The sequence below is a fragment of the Eleginops maclovinus genome, chromosome 8 (assembly GCF_036324505.1).
Source record: "Eleginops maclovinus isolate JMC-PN-2008 ecotype Puerto Natales chromosome 8, JC_Emac_rtc_rv5, whole genome shotgun sequence".
NCBI classification, from domain to species: Eukaryota; Metazoa; Chordata; class Actinopteri; order Perciformes; family Eleginopidae; genus Eleginops; species Eleginops maclovinus.
The window spans coordinates 7,928,931-7,941,385 of record NC_086356.1 but is presented as its reverse complement, the minus strand read 5'-3'; the positions used below and the strand labels follow the sequence as shown (position 1 = coordinate 7,941,385).

General features: G+C 41.3%; 1 protein-coding gene across 2 annotated transcripts in view; it reads left to right on the top strand.

The window, feature by feature from the left end:
- tnksa (tankyrase, TRF1-interacting ankyrin-related ADP-ribose polymerase a) overlaps positions 1 to 12,206 on the top strand; it is a 78,735-nt gene extending 66,529 nt beyond the window's left edge. The window contains exons 19-29 of one of the 2 annotated variants that reach the window (XM_063890301.1): positions 986 to 1,174; positions 2,111 to 2,191; positions 2,625 to 2,811; positions 2,920 to 2,999; positions 4,819 to 4,939; positions 5,161 to 5,258; positions 6,241 to 6,315; positions 6,474 to 6,579; positions 7,671 to 7,857; positions 8,218 to 8,374; positions 8,668 to 12,206. In XM_063890301.1, the coding sequence (XP_063746371.1) occupies positions 986 to 1,174; positions 2,111 to 2,191; positions 2,625 to 2,811; positions 2,920 to 2,999; positions 4,819 to 4,939; positions 5,161 to 5,258; positions 6,241 to 6,315; positions 6,474 to 6,579; positions 7,671 to 7,857; positions 8,218 to 8,374; positions 8,668 to 8,754 (1,368 nt within the window). In that variant the 3' untranslated portion in view covers positions 8,755 to 12,206. Of the gene's footprint in view, positions 1 to 985; positions 1,175 to 2,110; positions 2,192 to 2,624; positions 2,812 to 2,919; positions 3,054 to 4,818; positions 4,940 to 5,160; positions 5,259 to 6,240; positions 6,316 to 6,473; positions 6,580 to 7,670; positions 7,858 to 8,217; positions 8,375 to 8,667 lie in introns of both variants that reach the window. The other variant, XM_063890300.1, reaches the window with a different exon arrangement.
- The last annotated feature ends 249 nt before the right edge of the window (positions 12,207 to 12,455 follow it).

Genomic DNA, 12,455 nt, shown 5'->3' with positions numbered 1-12,455 from the left:
TGTGTGTCTGGATATCTTTTTGTGACAAAACAAGCAATTTGACAACATCCCCTTGGGCTCTGGGAACATAGTTTAGCAATTTTTTGGGGGAGTTACTGCTCAATAAAAAACACTGGGAAAATGAATGGACTTACCTTCATATGTCTTGTTGTTGTTTACTCCACTCTGTTGGCTATAATTCAGTTGTCCTAGATAAACATCATAAAGTTTGCGATCTATCAAAGCAACAGTTTTTATTTCATATTTGAGACTTTAAATCTATGTCTCATGCAGGATCCCAAATTCTGAATATTCAGCTTACTTAGTGCTGATGGAGATGGATCACAGCTCAGTGAATGCCTGCAGATATTTGTTTCTGTTTATTTGGGACGGTATGAACCATATCATTTCCGCCCTACTTCCCAAATTTACATAATCATCATTAACCTTATTATAACATCGTTCTTTGACATCGATGTGAGTACTTCTTCCTCCATCTGCTGTCCTGGGTTTTCTCTCGGTGTCAGTTTGCTTATAGGTTATCAGCATCCTGCTCCTGAAAGAGTCATGAAACACGTGTTTGAATAAAAACTTGATGAGCTGTGTGTTTTGGAGACACACACACACTCTCTTTACGATCACCCGCTGGTACTCCAGACAAGCTACATTGTGTTTGACGCTAAGACAAGAGCCGGAGACACAATGAGAAAAAAAAACACAGGAAGAGAAGGCAAGGAAAGACCAGCGGGAAAACAAAACGATGATGAAATGAATAATTCACAAAGTTTCTCTTTGATACAATCCAATGTAAAACTGTTTTTTACATCATGATTTTTATAGCACCCTTACAGCCAGGCGCCATTCATCTCCTTTTTGTTAAATGCCTTTATTGCTGTTGTCTCTCTTCCATCCTCCCACCACCTGCGATTCCTTCTGCTCTCATTTTCTAATCTCATTTCACTGATTTCCTCTTTCTCTCCCCCCCTTCCTCCTCCCCTCTGTCTAGCACGTGGATATAGCCGCCCTGCTGATCAAGTTCAACACCTGCGTCAACGCCACAGACAAGTGGGCGTTCACTCCCCTCCATGAAGCGGCGCAGAAGGGGCGGACGCAGCTCTGCGCTCTGCTGTTGGCCCACGGAGCCGACCCCACCATGAAGAACCAGGAGGGGCAGACGCCGCTCGACCTAGCAACGGTATGAGAGGCTTTTATAATAAATCACACCCAGAATTCATCCTCATTTCTTCATGTTAGGCGCCTGATTCCTGTTATGAGCCAGCCAACAGCAATATCATTAGCCAAACTGATGTTTGACTGGTTATTAGAAACTATCCAGGGTTTGAAGGGTGGGACAGGTAGCGTCAAAACTTCATGCTCCCTAATGAGGCTTCCTAATAAGCTTCCTAATAGGGTTCCTTGCTTGTAGGTACCACAGTCCTCCCTATGGAACAACACGTCCCTCCTGCTGATGTCTGCAGGAAGATCAACTTGTGATGCTGCTAAGATTATCACAATTCATCTACAGATTAGAGGACAGAACATGCTTGTAGCTGTTTATCATTGACTATAAATAACAAGCCATGCTGTTTAACACGTGAGACGCCGTGTACTGTACAGTCGGATCATTTAGAGTCTGTTAAACTGAACCTCACTCCCAAGGACAGCTCGAATATTCCATCTGCTCCTTCATAGAGCATTAAACTGAAGAGCTGACGACAGGATGTGTGTTGTTAATAGTTGCAGGTCAGTTTTTAAATCATGCATGTGCCCCCACTGTTCATGTAGTGCATGTTAATCTGATGAGGCTTTTTGTTGCTCTTCTTGGCAGTTATTTCCATGCACTAATACAAGATCCAAACACATGCATCTTGGCAGTGAGACATTACAACTTCTGAGAGATGTTACAACAACATGAAAAGTGGAGTTCATTACAAACAAAGCCCACTGTGGCTCAATTCATGACATTCAGGTATCCAGCAGCCTATAGAGGGGAATGATAGCAAACTTTGGATAGATATTTGCTACACGTTATTGTCAGTTCAAACATTATATTGTATTCAATTTGAAGTTAATACTTTGTTTTAGCTGCTAGAGTTTATTAACAACTTGATTCTCTCTTTGTCTGGTGCAGGCTGATGACATCAGAGCGTTGTTGATCGACGCCATGCCACCAGATGCCCTGCCAAGCTGTCTAAAGCCCCAGGCCACTGTGGTGAGTGTGTACTTGCATCCAAGAACAGAGAGAGGGATATTCCATGAAAGTGGCCATATTATGTGTTTGCTGTAAGAACAAACTGCTAACATATGTGGAAATTAAAGAATGCTGTGTGAGAATTGAAATGTTATTATAGTAAGAAGTGTTAAAGCTGAAAACAACTGAATGCATTAAACATTATATTTCAGTTTAGAGCTAAGGGTGCAATCTGTGGCTGTTTTCATTATCAAATCATCAGCTGATTGTATTCTAGATTATTCATTGGTTTAAGAGGCTGAATAAAGAGTTTCCTGCCATTTTAGCATGAAAAAGTAATTAGAGATAATCAAAATAGTAAGCTATTATGTAACCTGTCTTCGTTTCACATTAAATGAAATGTCTGTTGAGCTGTAAACAATGACATTTCAAATCTCCTCTCTCCCGCTCTCAGGTGAGTGCTAGTGTGGTGAGTGCAGGTGCTGCAGGGGGCGTGGTCATCTCTCCCTCCCCATCCCCGTCCTGCCTGTCTGCCGCCAGCAGCATAGACAACCTGAGCACGCCCCTCAGTGACCTCTCTGTGGGCGGGGCCACCGGACCAGCAGATGGAGCGTCTGGGTCTGACAGGAAGGAAGGAGAAAGTATGTAGAGTACAGTGTTTATCTTGAATCAAAGGCTGTGTGTGAATGAAAACAGTTCTGAGTTGTGCAACAGCTTTTAACCCCGCTGATGCCGCTGTGTCTCTGCAGCTCTGCTCGACATGACCATCAACCAGTTCCTGAAGAGCCTGGGGCTGGAACACCTCAGGGACATCTTCCAGCGGGAACAGGTGCATTCCTTTAAGTGTTTAGGAGAAAACCAAAGTGAGAAGGAAAAGCAAAAGGTGTGAACAACGGGAGAGAGTGAAAGTTGGAAAGAGCTACAGGGAAAGATTGTATTTTCTATTGGAAATATTTAACTTTGTAAACATCTGTGTATGCTTGGAGTTCATTCCCTTCAGAGTTACATACTTATTCAGTCTTGGTTTGAACTCATCTCTCAGTTTTCTTTCCTTTGGCAATGCCAATTCGGTCAAGACTGAATAATCTCAACAGCAGATGGGTTGTCATAAAAACTGTTTCAGACGTCCATGTTCCCCTCAGGATGAACTGTAACAACTTCAGTGATCCATTTACTTTTATTTTTACATCTAGGGCCATCTACATGTTCATTGTTTCACTTTAATGGCTTATTATGGTTTAATAGCTAAATACTTGCAAACTAAATTATAATCCCATCAGACTCGGCTGTCAATTGTGCTTTGTGCATCATTAGGAGACACATAAAGAAAGAGTAGTGATGTCAGAGGAACGACCGAGACCGACAAGGATACAGATGGATGGAGCGAGAGGAGGAGGATAGAGAAGAGACTGATGTGGTTACAGAAAGAAAGGAAATAGAAAGTAACCCTGAAAGGTGACAGGGATCAAAAGGCTTCACAAAGAACTGTAGGGTGTGTGTTTGTGTTCATAGAGGAAAACACACCATGATGAATGTTCAGATGAGAGGGGTGACATGGAGGTGTTAATGGAAACCCTTTTAATCTCACCGACATCAACAACTCAGATTCCCACAGAAGAGTTTACAAAGCCCCAACAGATTTGACGTCAATGTGCTTTTAATTATGCAAACGAAGATAAATGTAGCTGTAATGATTACAAACGTTCTGCTCTTCCCTAAGTAAAGCCCCAAGGCTGATTTCTTGTTGTGGAAAAAGCACTTGTCAACATAAAGTGGGGATCTGATTACAGTCTAGTTGTGGCTCTTTCATGCAAAAAGAATGTAATTATTTCTCAAGCGATTCGAACTAAATATCAGAAGTTATGTAGCTGGAGATTCCTGAGCGCAGTTCCTGCTGCTGCTGCTGCTGCTTTTTAACCTTTGTGTGGAAAGTGTGAGAGGGCAGCTTTAAGTGTCAGTCCGTGATCAGATCCAGGCGGCTGTTTCACGTTCTTTTGTCTGAGGTGATGAACTCAAATTGGTGTGAAATGTATTGTTCTATAACAGACATTATACAGGTCCCTAAAGGTTTCATCTCTTTGTGGTGATTTTTAAAGATGAAACTGAGGTTTTTGTCTTCAGTTTACATCCATGTTCCTGTTCTTTCTCCATAAACTCCCAGTAGTATTTAAGCTATGATGAATAACACCTATTACAGTGATCACAGCAACACAGAGGAACGTAGGGAAAGGTCAGCGTTTTGAAAGCCCTGTTAGCTCTGCTTCTCATCTCTACTTTCCCTAAACTTGCAAACTTCACCATCACAATTTGCATATCAATGGCTTGATTACTGCCGTTCATTCACTGACCTTTTCTTCATGCTGCTTCTAACCTTCTCTCATGAATATTCGTCCATATTTGATGGCCCATTGTCTCTCTGATACGTCTTAGCTCCTTGAACTTTGTATTGTGTGCACTCTTGCTGATGAGTTAAATAAAGCATGATGTGCCGTTGTGTCAAGCATTTGATTTGGTGGACAGATGTATAAACAGAAGTATGGTTTGAATAGTTATTTAACAGTAGGATTATGAAGCGCTTTCTTACTGTGAATGATCAGTCTTTTGACAAAACACAAGCAACACTGACTTTGAGGTGTGTGTTGTTGCAGATTTCGCTGGATGTGCTGGCAGACATGGGTCACGAGGAGCTGAAGGAGATTGGCATCAACGCTTACGGTCACAGACACAAACTCATCAAGGGCATCGAGAGGCTACTGGGAGGCCAGCAAGGTCAGGAGAGACACACACGCACACACACACGTTCCTTTATCAGATTCACTTTATTGAAATGAAAATAAACAGTGGAAATCCAATGGGTTAATGCAAGGAGGTCTGTCTGACACGCTGTATCCAAACAAAAAGACAATACTTTGTTGTTGTGCGCCTTACCATTTCTTGTTGTTAGAAGTATACCTGTTGTAAATGATGTTTTTCAAATGTGTGTATTTTAGGTGCAAACCCGTACCTGACGTTCCACTGCTCCAGCCAGGGCACGGTGCTCATCGACCTGGCAACGGACGACAAGGAGTTCCAGTCTGTGGAGGAAGAGGTACGCACACACGCACACACGCACACACACTACACAGTTTTCATCATGTTGGCTTCAGATGTTTTACCATGTGAGCGTCCATCATTAGTGATTGAAGTTCTTGTAAAGGAGACATGTCACCTCAGAACAACTCTCCTGCCGCTCTGACTACACGTCTCTCTGACTGAAAGCCGTAACTGAAGTAGACGGCAGATATCACTCTGAATGTGTTTGAAATTAATGAGAGCCGTCAGATGCTAACAGGTCATTTGCACTGGAATTATGACATGAGGACTTGAAAAATGAGGTCTATGTAGTCGGTTCATAATAAGACGAGCACAGCACCTATTCAAAATCGTGTTTTATAGATATTCATGACTTCTGTCATCGGGACAATAACTAATTTGGGCTTCTCACACATCATAGTAAACTTTTTATTGAAACACACTGTATACCAAAGCTGGGGGGACAGTGCCCTCTCCGTCGCTGCTCTTCCCTCTGTAACTCATACCAAATACTTATACTCCTCGTTATATCTATTTTAAAAGTTATAGCACATACTTACTTTAGTTTTGTATGTTTATATACATATGTTTAGTTGTTTATATTTGAATAATGTAAACTATTATTTATTTCTAAACTGTCACATAACCCAATTTTCCCGGGATATATGAAGTAGTCTCTGACTGCATTAGTTTTAGGGTAATGGCTCAAACACCAGAGATACATCTATAAATAATAAAATATCAGCGTGAGCAGAACACTTACAGAAGGTAATGTCAGTTTGAAATGCTAACTGAGGTGGGCATCACATTTATCTGACGATAAAAACACTCCACGACTGCCGAGGTAGAGAATGGCTCCTCATAGGTCCCGAGAGCTGCATGAATCACTCAATGAAACTGCCTCCCATTAGCATGTTTTATCCCACACATTTCCCATTTCAACCCTAAAAGCATTGCATAAGTGAGGTATTTGAATCGCCTGTGTGTTTCCCCCTCAGCTTCAGAGTACTATCAGAGAGCATCGCGACGGAGGCAACGCAGGTGGAGTCTTCAGCCGGTACAACATCATTAAGGTGTGTACCCACAGCACTATGAGTTCTAGTCTCTATTTCATTATACAGGAGTTAATTCACTTACAAAGACGGTAGGTGTTGTGTTTAAAAATCCATTCTAGTTCCTAATTCACTCTTCATCCCCGACTCCACTTCTCCTTTCATTTCTGTGAGTGCAGATTCAGAAGGTGGTGAATAAGAAGCTCCGGGAGAGATATTCACACAGACAGAAGGAGATAGCAGACGAGAATCACAATCATCACAACGAGCGGATGCTTTTCCACGGTAAACACGCGCTATAGTTCAGCTTTTGTAATTATACACAAGGGAATCCAACAGCTTCTTGATATACTTTGTCAACAAGTTATCTTCTTTGTCAACATTTTGTTTTATCCTGAAGCTGTTCAACTGCTTTGGAATATAGTGATGCCGCCAAAGGCTAGAGCCAAATTCATGATACGTGTTAATGTTACCGTTCATCAGTCCTTCTCGTAAAAACAACAGTGACTTTGTAGGATTCTTCGTATCTTAGAAATTCTCTATATATCGTTCACCAATGAATTTCTGTAATCTCTGCTGCTTTTTTAAACAGGCTTTGAAAATGCTAGACTAACTGGAATGTGTTTAATTTGGAAGGGGCTTTTCCTCTTTATGAAGTGTTAATCACACCTCTATAGCTTCAGATCCTTTGACTCATACCAGTCTTACAGCGGACCTAAAGTTTGAGCAAGTCCAACCATTTAAAGCAGGTACATTTCGCTGTTTGGGTACGGTGGTAGACTCAGCAGGAAATGACAGGAGCCTGGGAGACCTGCGCCTCCTCCTGACGTTGAGGTGATTGAATCCACAGGAGCGTTGTTGTTGTTGCACTGATGTTATCAGCAAAGGACATCTGGTTATTAATCGTCCAGGTCCACTTTGAACAACAAGGCTCCGTGAGGACACATCCCTCAGGACTGCAGCAGAGGTCTGATCCTTTAAAACTTTAAACACTGCAGAGAAGAAAATCCCAGGAAGTCGTCTGGCTTCACTGATGCCTGAAATTGTGTGTCTAGCACCAACGAACACACTATGTTCAAAGTCTCTCAGATCGTGGATTTCCCAGTGCAACATTTAGTCAAACAGTATCTCAATCTCTCTGCTGTCTCTGCATCCTTTAAACCGGCGCTTTATTTATTTGTGCTTTACAGTCCGGGGTAGAGAGCTGTCGAGAGACGCTCTGTTATTATGATATCTCTTTCAAATGCTATTGGAAGCTAAAACAAGGAGGATTTCCAGATGGCCATAAAGGAAGTGTCCCTGCCCCCACAGCCTGCAGAGATTATTTCATGTGTTTGTGGTTTTATAGCCTTAATATGTGTCTTTTCTCCTGCCAGGTTCCCCTTTCATCAATGCCATCATCCATAAGGGCTTTGATGAGCGACACGCCTACATCGGGGGCATGTTTGGCGCCGGGATCTATTTTGCTGAGAACTCCTCCAAAAGCAACCAGTACGTGTATGGGATTGGTGGAGGCACAGGATGTCCCACCCACAAAGACCGCTCCTGCTACGTGTGCCACAGGTGAGAGTCCACAGTTTACTGAAAGATGCTGCTATGTATACTGAGTCGACCTTTTGATTTGCTTTGACGGACTAGATTGTCCCGCAATGCAAAAACAAGCAAACACTTAGCTTCCTTTACACTTAGCTTCCTTTTACTTCCTTTTACCAGGTTTGAAAGACCTTTTAGCTGAGCTGCTAGCATTTCCTGCAAAGCACATTGATTCCTCTTTTACTCATTTCAAAACCAACTTACTATGAAAACTAGAAAGTGCTTTAAAAACTGTAAAATGTTTTTACTCAGAGTAAAATGTAGAATTTAACAGACAGTATGTATGTGAGCTCACCGTTGACAGCCTGATATTGTGTGTGTGCATTGCAGGCAGATGCTGTTCTGCAGAGTGACGCTGGGTAAGTCTTTCCTTCAGTTCAGTGCGATGAAGATGGCCCACGCCCCCCCAGGACACCACTCAGTGATCGGGCGACCCAGTGTCAATGGACTGGCCTACGCAGAGTACGTCATCTACAGAGGGGAGCAGGTCAGTACACACGTGATCCTTATAGAAATAAGTATTGATGCTTTTTCTGTGGACTAAAAAGTGGTTCTGGAATGAGTGTCTTACCTAGGAATGAGTTCGCATTTTGGCCTTTCCAGTTTGCATGTCTCGAAGTCTTTGTTTTGTTGAATGAGTTCTTGGTTAGAGGCCTGTAATAAGGTCTGTGATTAATTCAAGCGTACAAAATGTTTGTTTTTTTTGAAAATGTACAAGTATTGCATTATAAAAAACCTCAGAATTAAGTATTAATAAGATTTGACGTCTGTTGTCTACAGGCTTACCCAGAATACTTGATCACCTACCAGATCGTGAAGCCTGAGAGCCTTGCTGCACCGGCGGCCACCCCCGAACAAAAGTCCTAAAACGCTCTCTCAGCTCGATCCGAAGACTGCAATGGACCAGAGCCGCTTTCTGGGAGGACTAGAACTGAACTGGAGAAGGATTCAAACCTCACACACACACATTTAAAGTATCCAAGTTGAACTTGTGGGGAGTGAGGGGAACTGTCGACCGGATGGATGTGTCTTACCAGGAGAAGAAGAGGACTTTCAGGATGTTGGGGTGCTCAGTACAAAGCAGCAGAGAAACACAGATTTTTTTAATTAATTTGGTCTTATTTTGCTGGAGAAAATGCAAATGGTCTGATCAACATTTCTGGAGGTCTTCCAGTAAGCTTCTTTTTTTAAATGTGCAGGCCTGCAGCTTGATTAGCAAAACAATTAAGAAAACAATTCCAGCCGGACACGGTCCACAGCAAAACACAACACTGATTTTGCTCTGCTGATGCACTGTAATCTACCCCCAGTTTTTAAACGTGTTGTTTTGATATTGTGTCCTCTTTTGACTCTGTGAATCATCCACAGCAACAACCCTGAGGCCACTTCAGAAAAAACAGCCATTCCGTGCTGAGGGAACAGAAATCCAGCACATTTTACGTTACATTCTCACCATTTAGGGTCCATGAAAACAAGAGGCAGCTCCCTGCGTTCTCTCACATCTTTTTTTAAACAAAGGAGAAAGCACAAAACTAGTGCTAGCCGGGGGAAGTGAAAGAGATTACAGCGGACAAACACCCAGCAGTCAATAAGGAGAAAACAAACAGACTTCAATCCAGTGGCGGCTGCAGACCTTCCATTACAGTCCATATACCGGGACCAAACCTGAAATCCACACGGACGAAAATTGTTTTAAAAATGTCGGCCATAAAGAGACAAGCAGCAACCTGAGACACCTGTCAATCAAGAAAACATGCCCCATTATACTGCTTTCTCTGCCTTAATCGTAATGACTAAAGAAATGGTGTTTTCCATTATATCTTATGCTTATATTACGCAGTTAGACATGGTGGTTTGTTACAGCACAGCTCATTAAAAACCAGGAACAAATGGACCACATTGTAATTTGAAACCGGGAATGACACTTAACTGCATACAGCAAGCGCTATGTTTATCAACGCAGCTTGTATGTCATATTATGCGAAATGACTGAATAACAAAGATAGAAATATTCAAAGTCAAGCCATTTTTCTGTTACTCCCTTGGTGTGAGAATCGACTGTTACCAACACAACTGAGAAATAGTTAGGGGACATTTTCACAGAGCCTAATTCAGAAAACAACTTGAGGTAATACCTTATAAAGCCCCAGCATGTCATAAATCATGGTCTTGTCAATAGCAGTTTAACATTCACTGGATGTAATATGGGTGACTAACTCCCTTAAACATCTCCAGCATCTTTTGGTTCGCTGTTTTAATGTTTCTCACGTGGACCCTTGTGTTTACAACCTGCTGCCTTCTCTGCCTGTTACTGGTGATGCCCCCCAGTGGTGCAATAGAGGAATTGGTGGCTGGTAGTATTGCTATGAGGAGAACAGGTATACTCAGAGGTGGGAGAAGTACTCATCTTGTACTTGAGTAAAAATAGAAGTACCAGAGTGTAGGAATACTCTGTTATAAGTAAAAGTCCTGCATTTAAAATGTTGATAAAGTAAATCTTCAAACTAAAAGGTATTAAATAAATGTAGTGGAGTAAAATGACAAAGCGGCATAAATGGAAATACTCAAATAAGATAAGATAAGATTCAACTTTATTGTCATTGCACAGAGTACAAGTACTAGGACAACGAAATGCGGTCTCTGCATTTGACCCATCCTAGTGTTAGGAGCAGTGGGCTGCCATTATGTACAGTACCTCAAAATTGTACTTAAGTACAATACTTTCCACCTCTTATATCAGAAAGGCATGTTTATAAGGATCATTTCTGAACCGTGCTTTTTGTGTTTTTCTGAAGACTGTTCCATTTTGTTTCTTCCTTAGAATTGTTTTTACTTTATGTGTTCTATCTTGGTAAGCCATTCAGCGGGCTGGTTACAGGCTTCTAAAGATAAATATGTAAGCAGAGATCTGCAGGTTGAAAAAGAGGATAATGAATATGTTATACTTGAGGATTATTTCCCATTTTTGTGACACACTAACGTGTATGAAGAAAAAAGACCTCATTACATCAAGATTTTTCAAGCTCCTCACATTACGTACTGTACCCTTGAATTGTTTGTTTTTTTACTGACCATGGTTTTTTCCTGTTGATAATGTTGGATTGATGACACTACATCACACGGGACCACACACATTACGTGTTTCATGTCCATCAAATCAAGCAGTGCTGAGTCTTTGAAATTCCTTGGAGCTGTGTGGAAATGGCCTTTAGAGTTTTGGAGAATGGATAGATTGCCTTTAAATTGCTTGGAAATGTACTATGATAGATTTATACACATCTAGCAGCTATTACAAAATACATTTAGAGACATCAGAGAGGGATGGACTACATGGGCCATTCAATCTGACAAAGCTGCTCTGATATTTTATTTTTAACCTGATTTTGTTAGCATTACAGTGTCAGTAAAAGTCAGATTTCAGTGGATTTGCACTTTCAAGAACGAGTTGACGTTGGTCCGAGCTAAGTGCTAACAGACATTGAATCTAGTGTGAAGTGTGAGAGTGGCAGCACTGGGACAGAGTTTACAAAGCATTCAGTGAAACTATGCTTTAACACAATAGTGATTTTGTCTTGCACATCAAGACCAGGTCCATAAAAATATTGATGCTCCTGAACTCTGTTGTTTTAAGATCTGGTATTTCACAACCCGGCTTAAAAGACAAAGTTCTCATTATATGTCTAGATTGGTGAACGACAAACAATGCAAGTTTTTCGTAGAATTAGACTGAATATTCATTGTCCTGTTTTATATATCTTTTAACTGTGTGTCCCTGATCAGAGTGAGCTCTAAGACGAGGGTTTCAGATGAAGTGGCAGCGGCACACATTCAGAGCAGGTGGAGTTTATGGTGTGACTTCAGGTCAGCAGCACTTTGGAATTATTAGCAGAAAGCTGTGGGCTTTGTTTTAAACGAGACTGTACATAAACTAACTCCAGATGGGCCTTTTATAGATGATTTTAAATGTATTCTTTTTTTTTTTCCATTTGAAATACTTTTTTTTTAATGTAATTACTATTTGACGTGTGATCGAGCTGGCCTGTGTCTACTTCTGTCTCAATGGTCAGTCAGCCTTTTGATGTAAATAGTGTGGAGGGGGTGTCCGTGCGAGCGTGCGTGTGTGTTCAATCAACCCATGCCTATTCTTCTGACCTGCCTTCTACCAAACGGTTTAATTAACACATTTCCTCATCAGTGACGTTTGACTTCCTGTTGTACAGACGGTTGTACAGAGCTGCTGACCAGCTAACGTGTGTAACAGATACACTCCTAACTGTTGTACAGAAGAAAATCTTAATAAAATATCTTAACAAAGTGTATATCTGTGTTGAGTCTCTTCTTTCATTCTGTTGATTGGCAGCCCATAGTCACTGAACTGGATGTACATTTGATTAAATAATGCCTATGTATTATTTTGTTAATTTACCTTTACTAAAGCAGTTAAGTACATTCTGTATAATCTGGTTCATTTTCTTTTCTCTTTCTAAGCTTAAATCAACTGTATGTTCTAAATTCAAGACACTTCCTAGTATGACGCAATACATTTTAAACTGCACCACAAAACACAA